The sequence below is a fragment of the Pleurodeles waltl genome, chromosome 4_2, assembly GCF_031143425.1.
Source record: "Pleurodeles waltl isolate 20211129_DDA chromosome 4_2, aPleWal1.hap1.20221129, whole genome shotgun sequence".
Classification (NCBI taxonomy): domain Eukaryota; kingdom Metazoa; phylum Chordata; class Amphibia; order Caudata; family Salamandridae; genus Pleurodeles; species Pleurodeles waltl.
This window is the reverse complement of record NC_090443.1, coordinates 1,045,003,922-1,045,023,313: the sequence shown is the minus strand read 5'-3', so window position 1 is coordinate 1,045,023,313 and position 19,392 is coordinate 1,045,003,922. Positions and strand designations below refer to the sequence as shown.

The window sequence follows — 19,392 nt, the reverse complement described above, 5'->3', positions numbered from 1 at the left end:
CCTGAAAGCATCACTGAGACGTTAGCCAATGGCTGAGGTGGGCTGACCCATTGCCCCATGCTGTGTGCGGAAGCAAAACATGAGTGACATGACAACAGCCCAATGGACAAAGAGGGCTGCCTAGAAGCCTCTATAAATAGATTATAGATATACTTTTTTTTTTTTTTAAAGAATCCTGAGATCTTGGCCGACGTCAAACCTACAACTAAAACAGACCCCCCCCCCCACCTTTCCTTTCACATTACTACGTCTAAGTAGCTGTAGCTGCAAAACAGTGATTGAGGCAATACACGAGTGTACCTATTGTCTTAAAATGGTTAAATAGGACTGTGTATGTTTATATATTTATATATATGTGTACATGTGTAGATAGATAGATGGACAGACAGATGGATAGACAGATGGATTGATAGATATTGTGATTAGATGGCTAAATAGACAATGTGTTTAGATGGATAAATAGATAGATACTTAGACAGATAGTAAATAGATAGACAGATAGTAAATAGATAACGTGATTAGATAATGTGATTAGATAAATAGATAGATTAGATGGATAGATAGTAAATAGACATAAATAGTCAATGCGATTAAATAGATACACAGATAATGTGATTAGATAGACAGAAGATAGATAATGTGATTAGATAGATAGTGATTAGATGGACAGATGTATAATGTGATTAGATGGATAGATAGATGGATGAATAGATAGATGGATAGCTAGATAAATAGATAATGTGATTAGATGGATGGCTGGATAGACAGATAGATAGATTTGTACAGATAGATGAGTTGGATGGATGGATAGATAGATAGATACCAGCTTTATCGGTGGCCTATTTGGTGCCCCACCTAAAATGACCTTCTACAGATGGGCCTGTAAATTATTCAGGACTGGTTTATTTTTAGTGTGTTCATGGGTGGTGTAGTTATAGGTCTCATTAGTTGACGTACCCTGTACTTAAGTGATTAACTTTAATTGAGGATGATTAGAAATAATTTTATTTACAAATTAAAGACTCAGCTTATTGAACCTGTCTCTGTGGAAGCCACAGAGTCAGGCTAAATAATTCTAAATGTAAACAGCAATTCTAGTGATTTATCACTGCAGCTGGCGCAGCTTGGGTGAAGTATTTTATTGATTTCTTAAATTAAATCAGGATTCTAATTCTCGAGTGAGGAAGATTTCCATTAATTGATAATCTGAGCTTCTAATGGTCTCCCCTCCAGTCTTGTCTTTTCAGGTTGCATCCCTAATTTATTTTCTCAGAGGTTTTGTAGGAGAAAATCTTGTACATCGTTCTTGAAAATGCACAGTTTTGTCAGGCTTTCAGTACGGTCAGCAGAGATTCCTCTATTAAGACTATTGTCCTGATTTAGATATTGGCGGACAAGTTACTCCGTCACAACTGTGAGAAGGTAGCCTCTTTCTAGCCTTGTTACCCCCACTTTTGGCCTGTTTGTGAGTGTGTGTCAGGGTGTTTGTCACTGTTTTCACTGTCTCACTGGGATCCTGATAGCCAGGCCTCAGTGCTCATAGTGAAAACACTATGTTTTCAGTATGGTTGTTATGTGTCACTGGGATCCTGCTGGTCAGGACCCCAGTGCTAATAGGTTTGTGGCCTATATGTATGTGTCACTGGGACCCTGTCACACAGGGCCCCAGTGCTCATAGGTGTGCATGTATATGTTCCCTGTGTGGTGCCTAACTGTCTCACTGAGGCTCTGCTAACCAGAACTTCAGTGGTTATGCTCTCTCATTACTTTTAAATTGTCACTAACAGGCTAGTGACCAATTTTACCAATTCATATTGGCTTACTGGAACACCCTTATAATTCCCTAGTATATGGTACTAAGGTATCCAGGGTATTGGGGTTCCAGGAGATCCCTATGGGCTGCAGCATTTCTTGTGCCACCCATAGGGAGCTCTGACAATTCTTACACAGGCCTGCCACTGCAGCCTGAGTGAAATAACGTCCACGTTATTTCACAGCCATTTTACACTGCACTTAAGTAACTTATAAGTCACCTATATGTCTAACCTTTACCTGGTAAAGGTTGGGTGCAAAGTTACTTAGTGTGAGGGCACCCTGGCACTAGCCAAGGTGCCCCCACATTGTTCAGAGCCAATTCCCTGAACTCTGTGAGTGCGGGGACACCATTACACGCGTGCACTACATATAGGTCACTACCTATATGTAGCTTCACCATGGTAACTCCGAATATGGCCATGTAACATGTCTATGATCATGGAATTGCCCCCTCTATGCCATCCTGGCATAGTTGGCACAATCCCATGATCCCAGTGGTCTGTAGCACAGACCCTGGTACTGCCAAACTGCCCTTCCTGGGGTTTCACTGCAGCTGCTGCTGCTGCCAACCCCTCAGACAGGCATCTGCCCTCCTGGGGTCCAGCCAGGCCTGGCCCAGGATGGCAGAACAAAGAACTTCCTCTGAGAGAGGGTGTGACACCCTCTCCCTTTGGAAAATGGTGTGAAGGCAGGGGAGGAGTAGCCTCCCCCAGCCTCTGGAAATGCTTTGTTGGGCACAGAGGTGCCCAATTCTGCATAAGCCAGTCTACACCGGTTCAGGGACCCCTTAGCCCCTGCTCTGGCGCGAAACTGGACAAAGGAAAGGGGAGTGACCACTCCCCTGACCTGCACCTCCCCTGGGAGGTGTCCAGAGCTCCTCCAGTGTGCTCCAGACCTCTGCCATCTTGGAAACAGAGGTGCTGCTGGCACACTGGACTGCTCTGAGTGGCCAGTGCCACCAGGTGACGTCAGAGACTCCTTGTGATAGGCTCCTTCAGGTGTTAGTAGCCTTTCCTCTCTCCTAGGTAGCCAAACCCTCTTTTCTGGCTATTTAGGGTCTCTGTCTCTGGGGAAACTTTAGATAACGAATGCATGAGCTCAGCCGAGTTCCTCTGCATCTCCCTCTTCACCTTCTGATAAGGAATCGACCGCTGACCGCGCTGGAAGCCTGCAAACCTGCAACATAGTAGCAAAGACGACTACTGCAACTCTGTAACGCTGATCCTGCCGCCTTCTCGACTGTTTTCCTGCTTGTGCATGCTGTGGGGGTAGTCTGCCTCCTCTCTGCACCAGAAGCTCCGAAGAAATCTCCCGTGGGTCGACGGAATCTTCCCCCTGCAACCGCAGGCACCAAAAAGCTGCATTACCGGTCCCTTGGGTCTCCTCTCAGCACGACGAGCGAGGTCCCTCGAATCCAGCGACACCGTCCAAGTGACCCCCCACAGTCCAGTGACTCTTCAGCCCAAGTTTGGTGGAGGTAAGTCCTTGCCTCACCTCGCTGGGCTGCATTGCTGGGAACCGCGACTTTGCAAGCTACTCCGGCCCCTGTGCACTTCCGGAGGAAATCCTTCGTGCACAGCCAAGCCTGGGTCCACGGCACTCTAACCTGCATTGCACGACTTTCTAAGTTGGTCTCCGGCGACGTGGGACTCCTTTGTGCAACTTCGGCGAGCACCGTTTCACGCATCCTCGTAGTGCCTGTTTCTGGCACTTCTCCGGGTGCTACCTGCTTCAGTGAGGGCTCTTTGTCTTGCTCGACGTCCCCTCTCTCTGCAGGTCCAATTTGCGACCTCCTGGTCCCTCCTGGGCCCCAGCAGCGTCCAAAAACGCCAAACGCACGATTTGCGTGTAGCAAGGCTTGTTGTCGTCCATCCGGCGGGAAAACACTTCTGCACGACTCTCCAAGGCGTGGGGGATCCATCCTCCAAAGGGGAAGTCTCTAGCCCTTGTCGTTCCTGCAGTATTCACAGTTCTTCAGCCTAGTAAGAGCTTCTTTGCACCAACCGCTGGCATTTCTTGGGCATCTGCCCATCTCCGAGTTGCTTGTGACTTTTGGACTTGGTCCCCTTGTTCCACAGGTACCCTCAGTCAGGAATCCATCGTTGTTGCATTGCTGATTTGTGTTTTCCTTGCATTTTCCCTCTAACACGACTATTTTGTCCTTAGGGGAACTTTAGTGCACTTTGCACTCACTTTTCAGGGTCTTGGGGAGGGTTATTTTTCTAACTCTCACTATTTTCTAATAGTCCCAGCGACCCTCTACAAGGTCACATAGGTTTGGGGTCCATTCGTGGTTCGCATTCCACTTCTGGAGTATATGGTTTGTGTTGCCCCTATCCCTATGTTTCCCCATTGCATCCTATTGTAACTATACATTGTTTGCACTGTTTTCTAAGACTATACTGCATATTTTTGCTATTGTGTATATATATCTTGTGTATATTTCCTATCCTCTCACTGAGGGTACACTCTAAGATACTTTGGCATATTGTCATAAAAATAAAGTACCTTTATTTTTAGTATAACTGTGTATTGTGTTTTCTTATGATATTGTGCATATGACACTAAGTGGTACTGTAGTAGCTTCACACGTCTCCTAGTTCAGCCTAAGCTGCTCTGCTAAGCTACCATTATCTATCAGCCTAAGCTGCTAGACACCCTATACACTAATAAGGGATAACTGGGCCTGGTGCAAGGTGCAAGTACCCCTTGGTACTCACTACAAGCCAGTCCAGCCTCCTACATTGGTTGTGCAGTGGTGGGATAAGTGCTTGAGACTACTTACCACTCTTGTCATTGTACTTTTCATAAGAGAAAAATATACAAAACAAGGTCAGTGTATATACACATAGCCAAAAAGTCTTGCATTTCCTCTTTTCACTCTTTTCTAAGTGCTGAAAAGTACTCCTAAACTTTCAAAAAGTTCTTAAAAGTTTAAAAAGTTTTTTTCTGTCTTTCCAAAAAGTTCTGAAAACTTTTTTCTCTTTTTCTATCACTTTAACTCTCTCTAAAAAATGTCTGGTACAGGCCAAAATGTTGAACTGTCCAAAATTGCATATGATCACCTTAGCTGGAAAGGAGCAAGGAGTCTCTGCATAGAGAGAGGTTTGAGTGTAGGGAAGAATCCTTCCTTAGAACTGTTAATTAATATGCTTAGAGTACAGGATAAGGCCATAAGTGCCCAATCTGGTGAAAAAGTAGCTAATGGTTCTCAATCTGATCCAGGGACTCCCCCAGGAAAAGGTTCAGGAAAGAAACTTCTCAGCCTGCCCATTACTAGACAGTCTAGCATAGTTGGTACAGAAATTGAATCACACCATACTGATGGTGTGCTCTCACATTATGCTGGTAGCCAAGCTGTTAGGGTGCCCTCTGTAAGGGACAGGTCTCCTTCTGTTCATTCCCATCATACCTCTGTATCTAGAAATGTCCCTCCCACCCACCCTGATGACAGATTGTTAGAAAGGGAGCTCAATAGATTGAGAGTGGAACAAACCAGACTGAAGCTCAAGAAGCAACAGCTGGATTTGGATAGACAGTCTTTAGAATTAGAGAAGGAAAGACAGAAGTTGGGTTTAGATACCCATGGTGGCAGCAGCAGTATTCCCCATAGTCATCCTGCAAAAGAGCATGATTCCAGGAATCTGCACAAGATAGTTCCCCCTTATAAGGAGGGGGATGACATTAACAAGTGGTTTGCTGCACTTGAGAGGGCCTGTGTTGTACAGGATGTCCCTCAAAGGCAGTGGGCTGCTATCCTATGGCTATCATTTAGTGGAAAAGGTAGGGATAGGCTCCTTACTGTGAAAGAAAATGATGCCAATAATTTTACAGTTCTTAAGAATGCACTCCTGGATGGTTATGGCTTAACCACTGAACAGTACAGGATAAAGTTCAGAGAGACCAAAAAGGAGTCTTCACAAGACTGGGTTGATTTCATTGACCATTCAGTGAAGGCCTTGGAGGGGTGGTTATATGGCAGTAAAGTTACTGATTATGAAAGCCTGTATAACACAATCCTGAGAGAGCATATACTTAATAATTGTGTGTCTGATTTGTTGCACCAGTACCTGGTAGACTCTGATCTGACCTCTCCCCAAGAATTGGGAAAGAAGGCAGACAAATGGGTCAGAACAAGGGTGAACAGAAAAGTTCATACAGGGGGTGACAAAGATGGCAATAAGAAGAAAGATGGTGAAAAATCTCAAGATAAGCATGGGGATAAGGGTAAAACCAAAGATCCCACTTCAAGTCTTAAACACTCTTCAGAGGGTGGGGATAAAACTAATTCTTCCTCTTCTTCCCAACCTGCACACATTAAAAAGCCTTGGTGCTTTGTGTGTAAAAACAGAGGCCATAGGCCAGGGGATAAGTCCTGTCCAGGTAAACCCCCTGAGCCTACCACCACTAATACATCAAGCTCTAGTGCCCCTAGCAGTAGTGGTACTAGTGGTGGGACTGCTGGCAACAGTCAAGCAAAGGGTGTAGTTGGGTTCACTTATGGGTCCATAGTGGAAACTGATGTAATCAGCCCCAAGACAGTTTCTGTCACACCTAGTGGCACTGGCCTTGCCACACTGGCTGCTTGTCCCCTTACAATGGATAAGTACAGGCAGACAGTTTCAATAAATGGTGTTGAGGCCTTGGCCTACAGGGACACAGGTGCCAGTTTCACTTTGGTGACTGAAAACCTAGTGCCTCCTGAACAACACATCATTGGACAACAGTATAAGATTATTGATGTCCATAACTCCACTAAGTTTCTTCCCTTAGCTATAATTCAGTTTAGTTGGGGTGGAGTTACTGGCCCTAACCAGGTGGTGGTATCACCTAGCTTACCTGTAGACTGTCTCTTAGGTAATGACCTAGAGGCCTCAGGTTGGGCTGATGTAGAGTTTTATGCCCATGCAGCCATGCTGGGCATCCCTGAGGAATTGTTCCCTCTCATTTCAAGTGAAATGAAAAAGCAAAGGAGAGAAGGCCTGAAAAATCAGGATCCCTCTCCATCACCAGGTAAAAAGGGTATCACAGTATCCCCTAACCACCCTACCATTCAGGATACTATTCCTGTGGTGGGAGAAACCTCTCCTGGGGTGGCACCTGTTCCAAGGGAATCATCAGCTGGCAAAGCTGGACTCCCTGAGGTGGAAGTACCTCTCTGTGGGATAACTAACATTGGTGAGAAAAACAGCACCATGTTAGTTAACATGGAGCATCCCTCCAACCCTCCCAGAGAAACTTTAGTGCAGAAACCCTGCACTACCTCACAACACTTAGGACAGCATCCCTGCCCTAGTGTGGAGCTCATAGGACAGCATCCCTGCCCTGCTCCAACTCAAGAGAAACAGCATCCCTGTTCTCTCTTCCAGCCAGATGGACAAAGTTTTTGCCCAGCTATGGCTTTTCTGAGACAGCATCCCTGTCTGGCATTTCCATCACTACAAATAGGTTCAGTGGACAATTCCCACTGCTCTAAACTAAAACTTACTGATAGAAACTCTGAAAATACATCTTCACATTGTTGCTTAGCTAAAAAACTTCAAACAGGGTGGTTTACATCCCCACAGGGAAGTAACCATATAGTGGATGATAAAGGGAGTAACCAGTCTATTGCAGAGCTACTCTCTACTTATCACCACTTAGACAATAAAGTCTCAACTGGCCAAGGTTAGCCTTATTGTCCTTCGTTTGGGGGGGGGTTGTGTGAGAAGGTAGCCTCTTTCTAGCCTTGTTACCCCCACTTTTGGCCTGTTTGTGAGTGTATGTCAGGGTGTTTGTCACTGTTTTCACTGTCTCACTGGGATCCTGATAGCCAGGCCTCAGTGCTCATAGTGAAAACACTATGTTTTCAGTATGGTTGTTATGTGTCACTGGGATCCTGCTGGTCAGGACCCCAGTGCTAATAGGTTTGTGGCCTATATGTATGTGTCACTGGGACCCTGTCACACAGGGCCCCAGTGCTCATAGGTGTGCATGTATATGTTCCCTGTGTGGTGCCTAACTGTCTCACTGAGGCTCTGCTAACCAGAACTTCAGTGGTTATGCTCTCTCATTACTTTTAAATTGTCACTAACAGGCTAGTGACCAATTTTACCAATTCACATTGGCTTACTGGAACACCCTTATAATTCCCTAGTATATGGTACTAAGGTATCCAGGGTATTGGGGTTCCAGGAGATCCCTATGGGCTGCAGCATTTCTTGTGCCACCCATAGGGAGCTCTGACAATTCTTACACAGGCCTGCCACTGCAGCCTGAGTGAAATAACGTCCACGTTATTTCACAGCCATTTTACACTGCACTTAAGTAACTTATAAGTCACCTATATGTCTAACCTTTACCTGGTAAAGGTTGGGTGCAAAGTTACTTAGTGTGAGGGCACCCTGGCACTAGCCAAGGTGCCCCCACATTGTTCAGAGCCAATTCCCTGAACTCTGTGAGTGCGGGGACACCATTACACGCGTGCACTACATATAGGTCACTACCTATATGTAGCTTCACCATGGTAACTCCGAATATGGCCATGTAACATGTCTATGATCATGGAATTGCCCCCTCTATGCCATCCTGGCATAGTTGGCACAATCCCATGATCCCAGTGGTCTGTAGCACAGACCCTGGTACTGCCAAACTGCCCTTCCTGGGGTTTCACTGCAGCTGCTGCTGCTGCCAACCCCTCAGACAGGCATCTGCCCTCCTGGGGTCCAGCCAGGCCTGGCCCAGGATGGCAGAACAAAGAACTTCCTCTGAGAGAGGGTGTGACACCCTCTCCCTTTGGAAAATGGTGTGAAGGCAGGGGAGGAGTAGCCTCCCCCAGCCTCTGGAAATGCTTTGTTGGGCACAGAGGTGCCCAATTCTGCATAAGCCAGTCTACACCGGTTCAGGGACCCCTTAGCCCCTGCTCTGGCGCGAAACTGGACAAAGGAAAGGGGAGTGACCACTCCCCTGACCTGCACCTCCCCTGGGAGGTGTCCAGAGCTCCTCCAGTGTGCTCCAGACCTCTGCCATCTTGGAAACAGAGGTGCTGCTGGCACACTGGACTGCTCTGAGTGGCCAGTGCCACCAGGTGACGTCAGAGACTCCTTGTGATAGGCTCCTTCAGGTGTTAGTAGCCTTTCCTCTCTCCTAGGTAGCCAAACCCTCTTTTCTGGCTATTTAGGGTCTCTGTCTCTGGGGAAACTTTAGATAACGAATGCATGAGCTCAGCCGAGTTCCTCTGCATCTCCCTCTTCACCTTCTGATAAGGAATCGACCGCTGACCGCGCTGGAAGCCTGCAAACCTGCAACATAGTAGCAAAGACGACTACTGCAACTCTGTAACGCTGATCCTGCCGCCTTCTCGACTGTTTTCCTGCTTGTGCATGCTGTGGGGGTAGTCTGCCTCCTCTCTGCACCAGAAGCTCCGAAGAAATCTCCCGTGGGTCGACGGAATCTTCCCCCTGCAACCGCAGGCACCAAAAAGCTGCATTACCGGTCCCTTGGGTCTCCTCTCAGCACGACGAGCGAGGTCCCTCGAATCCAGCGACACCGTCCAAGTGACCCCCACAGTCCAGTGACTCTTCAGCCCAAGTTTGGTGGAGGTAAGTCCTTGCCTCACCTCGCTGGGCTGCATTGCTGGGAACCGCGACTTTGCAAGCTACTCCGGCCCCTGTGCACTTCCGGCGGAAATCCTTCGTGCACAGCCAAGCCTGGGTCCACGGCACTCTAACCTGCATTGCACGACTTTCTAAGTTGGTCTCCGGCGACGTGGGACTCCTTTGTGCAACTTCGGCGAGCACCGTTTCACGCATCCTCGTAGTGCCTGTTTCTGGCACTTCTCCGGGTGCTACCTGCTTCAGTGAGGGCTCTTTGTCTTGCTCGACGTCCCCTCTCTCTGCAGGTCCAATTTGCGACCTCCTGGTCCCTCCTGGGCCCCAGCAGCGTCCAAAAACGCCAAACGCACGATTTGCATGTAGCAAGGCTTGTTGTCGTCCATCCGGCGGGAAAACACTTCTGCACGACTCTCCAAGGCGTGGGGGATCCATCCTCCAAAGGGGAAGTCTCTAGCCCTTGTCGTTCCTGCAGTATTCACAGTTCTTCAGCCTAGTAAGAGCTTCTTTGCACCAACCGCTGGCATTTCTTGGGCATCTGCCCATCTCCGAGTTGCTTGTGACTTTTGGACTTGGTCCCCTTGTTCCACAGGTACCCTCAGTCAGGAATCCATCGTTGTTGCATTGCTGATTTGTGTTTTCCTTGCATTTTCCCTCTAACACGACTATTTTGTCCTTAGGGGAACTTTAGTGCACTTTGCACTCACTTTTCAGGGTCTTGGGGAGGGTTATTTTTCTAACTCTCACTATTTTCTAATAGTCCCAGCGACCCTCTACAAGGTCACATAGGTTTGGGGTCCATTCGTGGTTCGCATTCCACTTCTGGAGTATATGGTTTGTGTTGCCCCTATCCCTATGTTTCCCCATTGCATCCTATTGTAACTATACATTGTTTGCACTGTTTTCTAAGACTATACTGCATATTTTTGCTATTGTGTATATATATATTGTGTATATTTCCTATCCTCTCACTGAGGGTACACTCTAAGATACTTTGGCATATTGTCATAAAAATAAAGTACCTTTATTTTTAGTATAACTGTGTATTGTGTTTTCTTATGATATTGTGCATATGACACTAAGTGGTACTGTAGTAGCTTCACACGTCTCCTAGTTCAGCCTAAGCTGCTCTGCTAAGCTACCATTATCTATCAGCCTAAGCTGCTAGACACCCTATACACTAATAAGGGATAACTGGGCCTGGTGCAAGGTGCAAGTACCCCTTGGTACTCACTACAAGCCAGTCCAGCCTCCTACAACAACGGGGACGGATATCCTGTCCACTGAAATCTAAATCCCATAGAACATAATGGGATTTAGATTTCAGCAGACGGGATATCGGTTAAAATTGTGACTTAGTAACTCATCCGCCAATATCTCAATCAGGCCCTTTTATACCAGAACGCACTGCCATGCACGAGGCTCTGCTGGGACCAGAGCTCTGCATTCCCAAGCATCCGATACCCCTAGTTTAAGGAACGATACATGTGGCATGCAGCAACCTTAAGATTAACAATATAATGTGAAAAGCAATCATTTGGTTACAAAGCATAACTGGAGCCAGATGAACTGATGGCATTGGTTTTTAGAATTCTGCAGCAACAAATGATTACAAAAATTTAAATGTAGCTGAAATTCTGCAATGTTCTGTAAACATTGATAGGTATTGATCGCAGTGATGGGGGTTATCATCCATTCCTGGTGACTGAAATGAATGAGGTGCTTCATGTAAATCAGATGTGCCCATTAGCCCTTGATACAGGTTTGAGTTTTAGGTAATGGAGTTATGTACATACAACTAACTTAAAAGGGAATCACATACATAGTCGGTGCGTGTCCTTGAAAACTAGCTAGGTGGACATCCCTGATCTAAAAACATGTCCGACAGCAAGGGAAGAAGGTGCTTTGTCTGCAGATAGACTAAGGGCCTGATTTAGAACTCAGCGGACGGGTTACTCCGTCAAAACGGTGACGGATATCCCTTTCACCGAAATCTAAATCCCGTTATAGCCCCTGGGATTTAGATTTGGCAGACAGGGATATCCGTCACTGTTGTGATGGAGTAACCCGTTCGCTGAGTTCTAAATCAGCCCCCAAAGTCTGACTGGACAGTCTAAAATATGTAATGATCACAGAATAAATGATAAATGTGCATGTTTTAATATTCCTGCCAATAGATCAGTTCCATGGTTATGATTGGGTATTGGGGTAACAAGTTCTATGCTAAAGTCCAACTAGCCCTTTAAAAACGTATCCCTCTTGTGAATTACATTGTGTCCTCAAAGGTTATAATAAACACACCTTAATAAAACATTAAAACTAGGGCGCTAAGGGAGCCAGGATCTCTTTCTGTGAGCGCCATCAGAGATACACATTGTAATCTGACTGTGAGGGGAGTGTCTATAAATTGCAAATAAGATGATTACAGTAGTCAGTGGGGGGGTATGTCTTATTAATGGGATGAAAGATGGCTGCTGTAGTCTGTAGGGGTATGTCTTATTAATGGGATGGAAGATGTTTACAGTAGTCGGTGGGGGTATGTCTTATTAATGAGATGGGAGATGGTTACAGTAGTCGGTGGGGGTACGTCTTATTAATGGGATGGAAGATGGTTACAGTAGTCGGGGGTATGTTTTATTAATGGGATGGAAGATGGTTACAGTAGTCGGGTATGTCTTATTAATAGGATGGCAGATGGCTACAGTAGTTGGGGGTATGTCTTATTACTGGGATGGAAGATGATTACAGTAGTCTGTGGACATCTGTTTTATTAATGGGATGGAAGATGATTACAGTAGTCGGCAGACTTCTGTTTTATTAATGGGATAGAAGATGGCTTCAGTAGTCAGTGAAGGGTATATCTTATAAATGGAATGGAAGATCTCTGTAGTCGGTGGGGGGTATGTCTTATTAATGGGGTAGAAGATGGTTACAGTATTCAGGGGTATGTCTTATTAATGGGATGGAAGATGGTTACAGTATTCGGTGGGGGGTATGTTATATTAATGGAATAGAAGATAGTTACAGTAGTCAGTGGGGGGGGGGGTATGTCTTGTTTATAGGATGGAAGATGGTTACAGGTGCCAGGGGGTATGTCTTATTAATGGGATGGAAGATAGTTACAGTGGTCAATGGGGGGTATGTCTTACTAATGGAGTGGAAGATGGTTACAGTAGTCTGGGGTATATCTTATTACCAGGATGGAAGATGGTTACAGTAGTTGGTGGGGGTATGTCTTGTTAACGGGATGGAAGATGGTTACAATAGTCTTTGGTGGGGGTATGTCTTATTAATGGAATGGAAGATGGTTACAGTAGTCGGGGGTATGTCTTAATGGGATGGAAGATGGTTACAGTAGTCAGCGGGTTATGTCTTATTAATGAGATGGAAGAAGGATACATTAGTTGGCAGGAGGTATGTCTTATTAATGAGATGGAAGATGGTTACAGAAGTCAGTGGGGGTATGTCTTATTAATGGGATGGAAGATGGTTACAGTAGTTAGGAGGGGGTATGTCTTATTAACAAGATGTAATATGGTTACAGTAGCCATTGGGTGGTATGTCTTATTAACAGGACGGAAGATGGTTACAGTAGTCAGTGGGGGGTATGTCTTATTAACAAGATGTAATATGGTTACAGTAGCCATTGGGTGGTATGTCTTATTAACGGGACGGAAGATGGTTACAGTAGTCGGTGGGGGGTATGTCTTATTAATGGGATGGAAGATGGTTACAGTAGTTGGTGGGGGGTATGTCTTATTAACTGGATGGAATATGGTTACAGTAGTCGGTGGGGGTATGTCTTATTAACAGGATGGAAAATGGTTACAGTAGTCGGTGGGTGTATGTCTTAACGGGATGGAAGATGGTTACAGTAGGCTGAGGAGTGACATCAATGAATGGGATGGAAGATGGTTACAGTAGTCAGTGGGGGGTATGTCTTATTAATGAGATGGAAGATGTTTACAGTAGTCAGGGTATGTCTTATTAATGGAATAGAAGATGGTTACAGTAGTCAGTGGGGGGTATGTCTTAATGGGATGGAAGATGGTTACAGTAGTCGGTGGGGGGTATGTCTTATTAATGAGATGGAAGATGGTTACAGTAGTCGGTGGGGGGTATGTCTTATTAATGAGATGGAAGATGTTTCGAGTAGTCGGGGGTATGTCTTATTACTGGGATGGAAGATGATTACAGTAGTCGGTGGGGGGTATGTCTTATTAATGAGATGGAAGATGGTTACAGTAGTCGGTGGGGGGTATGTCTTATTAATGAGATGGAAGATGTTTTGAGTAGTCGGGGGTATGTCTTATTACTGGGATGGAAGATGATTACAGTAGTCGGTGGGGGAATGTCTTATTAATGAGATGGAAGATGTTTCCAGTAGTCGGGGTATGTCTTATTAATGGAATGGAAGATGGTTACAGTAGTCGGTGGGGGGTATGTCTTAATGAGATGGAAGATGGTTACAGTAGTCGGTGGGGGGGTATGTCTTAATGGGATGGAAGACGGTTACAGTAGTCTGTGGGGGGGTATGTCTTATAAATGAGATGGAAGATGGTTACAGTAGTCGGTGGGGGGTATGTCTTATTAATGAGATGGAAGATGGTTACCTTAGTCTGGGAAGTAATGTCTATGAATGAAATAGGAAGATGGTTACCGTAGTCTGGGGAGTGATGTCTATGAATGAAATAGGAAGATGGTTACTGTAGGCTGGGGAGTGATGTCTATGAATGGATGAGGAAGATGGTTATAGTATTTGTGAATTGCCTCCCCTGAATGGGACAGAAGATATTTTTAATTGATCATTGCTTTTGGCAGATAATTGACTCTCAGATCTCGAAGCAAGCGCTAAGTGAGATTGAGTCTCGACACAAGGACATTGTTCGGCTAGAGAGCAGCATCAAGGAACTTCACGACATGTTCATGGACATCGCGATGCTGGTGGAGAACCAGGTAACGTGACCAGTTCAAGGGTGGGGGTGGTGAGATGTAATACCCAGGATGCACTGCTATGTTACCTTGCAGTTAGTGCAAAACACAATATAATTGGGCATGTAGAAGATGGCAGGTTTATGCCTGGCACCCTCAGAATGTGGAGGAGTAAAGCAGCAACCATGGGCAAGCAGTGTGACCTAGGCATCTGTCTACAAGCAGGTGTAAACAAGCCACTAATGGTGGGATACTAAAGCTTTGCAACTGGTGGACATTAGTGCACATGACGGAGACAGTCAAGGATCTGATGAAGGAACCCTGCACTGAATGGCAGTTGTGAGGGATGCTTATGAACTACAATAGGTTGTTTGTGCAAGGAGGAAAAAAGCACTATAGCCTAGAAAACAAGGAAGTAACAAATGCAATCCAGAGCCTAGCTCCTAGTTTCTTGAATACTGACAACCTAACTTGTGAAGCGTGGGTGGAGTATGTAGTTTTAAGGAAAGGCCATTTCTGCCTATCTTGCATGGCCATGCAAGTCTGGTTTATGAATCTTGATTGTCTACAGTCTCTGACCTTTCAGTGTCCTTAGGTTTTTCACCTTGCTTCTCTTTTCAAGCCATGTGCAAACACAACTGTTGTTGGCTTCTACCCAATGAGAGATTTGAAGCCAACCGAGCTTGTATTCCCAGCGCTTGTGCAGACACCTGCCATCTAGAAGGGCTGAGAACCCTCAGTGGGGTGAGGGTGGGCTAGGAGCGGGGTGAGGGTGGAACAAAGTTTGTCACAAAGCTCTGAACTAGTAAAGTCATAATTTCTACTGGAACAATTCCAATCCGATGGTGGTCAGGAATGGATTCTTGCCACCACAATGCTTCCCGTTGTGGTTCTAAGATGTGCTTTTTGTTTTGTGCCCTTAATGCATTGCATTGCCGAGAGAGGACCGTAAGTCAGGTAACGACTTCACTTCATATCTGGTGGTTATAATGCAGTCTGGGGGGTGGGTAGGTCATAGTCTTGAGGGGAAGGGTGTAGCTGCGATGTGTGCAGAGGCAGAGAAGGGCAGGGATGGGACCTTCATGAAGAACCCTGATCTCTTCTAGGTCATCTGTGCAAAAAAAAAAAATATATATATATATATATATACAGCAAAAGTGTACGAGTGCGTGTGTTCACTCTAGGCTGCGTAGTCAAGAGACATTCAGCGCCATTGGCAGAGCATTGTGTGTTTGTTGGGGAATGGCGGCTGTAAGATCTGTGTGTTTGGTTTCCATTGCTAGAGCTGTACACGGAAAGCTTTCGCTGTAAGGTCATTGTTGAGGGGGGTTCTCCTGAGGGCACTAAGGCTGTGTTGGCAGACATCTTTGGTTGGGTTCTGTTTCTGGAGCTCTATAGTATTTTCCTGTAAGCTCTGTTGTGTGGAAGGGGGTACACTGTGGGGAGGGAGCTGCTCATTGGAAGATCTGTGCGGTTGGGTTCTGTTGCTGGAGCTGCACAGGGGGAGTGCTTGCTGTAAGCTCATTGTTGTGGGTGGTTGTTCTGAGGCGACTAAGGCTGTGTTGACAGACATATTTGGTTGGGGAGCTGTATAAGATGTTATAAGATGTCTTGGTTTGGGCTCTGTTTCTGGAACTATATGGGCAGTTTCCTGTAAGCTCTTGTAGTGGGGAGATGCGCTCTGTAAGATTTGTGCTGTTGCATTCTTTTGTTGGGTTTGTACGGGGGTGGTGTTCGCTGCAAGCCCATAGTATTGGGTGCTTCTTCTGAGGGCAAGGTTGTGTTGGCATTCATCTTTGGTTGGGTTAAGTTTCTGGAGCTGTGTAGGGTGAGTGCTTGCTGTAAGGGCATTGTAGCCTGTTGCTCTTGTGAAGGGATTTAGGCTGCACTGGCAGACCACCGTGAGTTTGAGCAGCAGAGGCAGCTGTAGTCCCTATGACCCGTAGAAGGACTCTTTGTAGTGATGTTGCTTGTTTGCCTCAGGCTAGTCTCCTGCTGCCTCTGGTCAATATACCTTTTAAATTTGAAAGTATCTGGGATCTTCATTCGTGTGTTTGAGGGCAGTTTCCCTTAAGTGTGTCGAGCTTACGTGTGATGGGACATAAACACCAACATGCCTCCTCAAACAAGCAGTACAACCTGCACAGGTTTGTTGTAAATAAAAGGCCAGGAAGGTGTGAGAAGCAAGTGGACTGCTAAATAAACTGTCAGAAACAAAATAAAGAACTAGTGATTTGAATCTGGAAGGAGCACTAGACTATTCATGAAATCCAGTGAGCTCACATAAAACAAATGATGGATTTAGTGTCACTGAAGCAAACAACAAAGGAGAGGAACAAATACACTTACTATATTATTGTTTGAGTGTGACTTCCAAACAGTGTTTTACTCTTTTGTAGACTGGAGCTTAGGAATACACTTTGTGAGATGTGGAGTGAACCGTAGATGGTTTGTTTCCATTGGTTGAGGGTGTGAGCTCATGTGTGCCTACCCTCGTGGGATGAGAACCACAGCCATCCCATAACTTGTTCTGTGTGTGTGTTGGTTTGGTAAGTTTGCTGCTCTTCTCAAGGAAAGAATAGGCATTGTTCTTGGTGTGTGTGTGCGCGCACATGCACATTCACTGTTTTCTGAGAGCTCTGCATGGAAAGAGTTGGCTTCTCTGGTGGGGAAGTATCCATGAATAGAGGAATTTGCTATTCTCCAAGAGCCGCCTGCTTTGTAGGTTTGTGCGTGTCTGTTGAAGTCTAGAAGTGTGACTAGACATTATGCATAAACTGTGGCTGAGCCTCAAGTGGCTTGGCCGTGTAGTTGGTTGAAAATACATTTCTGACATCTTTCTCTCCTCCATGCTCTCTTAATTGCAGGGTGAAATAACAAACATTATAGAAGTCAGTATGGAAAAAACAGTTGACCATGTGGAAAAAGCACGTGACGACATCGTGAAGGCTGTAAAATACCAGAACCAGTCACGTAAGGTGTGTCTGACCTCTTGCCCACCTTACTTTGTGCTGCAGTTAGAGGTGGGCTGGGTCTTGCCGCTTCTCTTCCCTTCTGTTTTTACTGTTACAATACTTTGCTCCGGTTCCCGCCATCTTTCCTCTTTTTCTTCTTCCGTTCATGACTGCATTGGCCAATAGGGAGCTATGATTGACCGCATCGAAAACAACATGGACCAATCAGTGGGCTTTGTAGAGCGAGCTGTCGCCGACACCAAAAAGGCGGTGAAATACCAGAGCGAAGCCAGAAGGGTGAGGCATTAATGTGTGCTAGGAGGGATTAGACGGGTGTGTAACCCATCGTCCTCATCCCTGTCAAACCAAGCATTCCTCCTTACCCTCTTCTCACTTGGGCATAGAGCAACAGCTGCAAACTTTAGCTCCTTGATCTACCCTTCCACCTCCTCATTTATAATAAAAGCATATTGTTGACTATTTCATGCTTGTGCGATGTGGTAGAAATAGAAGTAAGACTTGATTGCCATATACCATCCCATATGCTCAACTTTTACTGCACATAAACTGGATGGTAGTCTTCATCTGTGTCTATTAGGTTACAGTGGGCTGAGTTGAAACCACCATTTGTGTAATTTAGACAATATTGACTAAGGAGAAGTTTTAATTTTTGGACACAGTTTCCTTTACTTGATAAATTATCTTATTTTCCTTGGTTCTTATTGTGTCAGTATTAAGCATTCAAAATAACTATTTAATTATTTTTGACCACAATGAGTGGTTTCCTGGTTGTGGTAGATACTCCACAAAGGCAAACTTGCCCATGTGCAGTCAAAGGTGGGTAGCTTGGGTAAGGTGTAGTCACTTACCTATCCTTGACCTTTGTTTGCAAGTAGCAGACGTTGCCCATGGGGAGAATCCTTTGTTGAACACATCTTCTGTTTGTCCTTTTTCTCTTCCTCTAATATACTCCACACTTACTTTACTCTTGCCCTCCTTGGTGTCTGCTGATAGGAGTGAACAGAACAGAACTAAGCAGAGGTGGTACTGAAAAGAACCTTGGCATTTTCATTCTGTGCTGATCTGCAAGAACAGCAGGCTTTCTTAAGGGCCTGTGCTTGAAGATGTATTTGACATTTCAAAAGTGTTCTGTCTGTAGTTTCAGGCGTGCAAGGGCTTTTATGTTTAAAACATTTTTTTTGTAATGTTTTCTCTAGAAAATGATCATCATCATCGTGGTAGTCCTTATCGTATTGGGAATTCTGGCGCTGATAATTGGACTTTCCGTTGGGTTAAAATAACTGCACTTGACCTGCCCCAAAGCCCCACAGATTTTTTTGTGAGGGGCAGGGGACTACTGGACTAGTAAGTAATGCCATGGGATGGTTGCACACTGACCACCCAACTTCAAGGAGAAGTCCTCCTATATACGATCCATAATTTACAGCTGATGTTCTTTCAGTGCTAGAAACTCTCTCTAGAACTCTAGAACTCTCTCTGAGTCCTAGGTTCCCCATACATACTTCTGTCCTCTGTCAAGTATTCTGTGCTTGCTGACCCAGTTTGCTGCACCCATCACTGATGACATCACATTGCTTCACGCACGACCAATCAATAATGTTGCTATTATCTATCTGGTGCCTTACGCAAATGTTCAAGCCTCTGCCACCCACTTGGAGAGAACGTATCTAGTAAGACTGCTTCATGTTTGTATATGGCTCTCACAAGCCACTGTGCTGAGCATAGCTTGCTAGTGGATATGTGTACTCTCAATATCTCCAACTGTAAATTCACAGTGGTATCACAATGGAATTCCACAATATAAACAATATTTCATAAGTGTGTCTTTATAAATACACGTGAAACTTGAGGGTGGTGGTGCACCCTAATACCTGCCCCCTCACCTCCTATTAGTGTTAGTCATAGATACCCTGTTATTGCACACTGATTCCGTACAGTATGAGACTGTTATTGGTTCCCAATCCAGCCCTGCCTTTCTCAGTCAGTGTTTAGGCAGCATAGCATTTTTCATATTTAAACCTGTAATCATTACTTAAGTTGCAGCTGGTAAAACTCATTTTTATGTTTCTGCTTGTCTCACT

General features: G+C 45.4%; 1 protein-coding gene across 4 annotated transcripts in view; it reads left to right on the top strand.

Annotated features, from left to right (window-relative positions):
* STX3 (syntaxin 3) overlaps positions 1–19,392 on the top strand; it is a 260,345-nt gene that overhangs the window by 207,206 nt on the left and 33,747 nt on the right. The window contains exons 8-11 of one of the 4 annotated variants that reach the window (XM_069233029.1): positions 14,226–14,360; positions 17,204–17,314; positions 17,477–17,587; positions 18,508–18,655. In XM_069233029.1, coding sequence (XP_069089130.1) covers positions 14,226–14,360; positions 17,204–17,314; positions 17,477–17,587; positions 18,508–18,591 — 441 coding nt within the window. In that variant the 3' untranslated portion in view covers positions 18,592–18,655. The remainder of the gene's footprint in view (positions 1–14,225; positions 14,361–17,203; positions 17,315–17,476; positions 17,588–18,507; positions 18,656–19,392) is intronic. The other 3 variants (XM_069233028.1, XM_069233027.1, XM_069233026.1) reach the window with 3 other exon arrangements.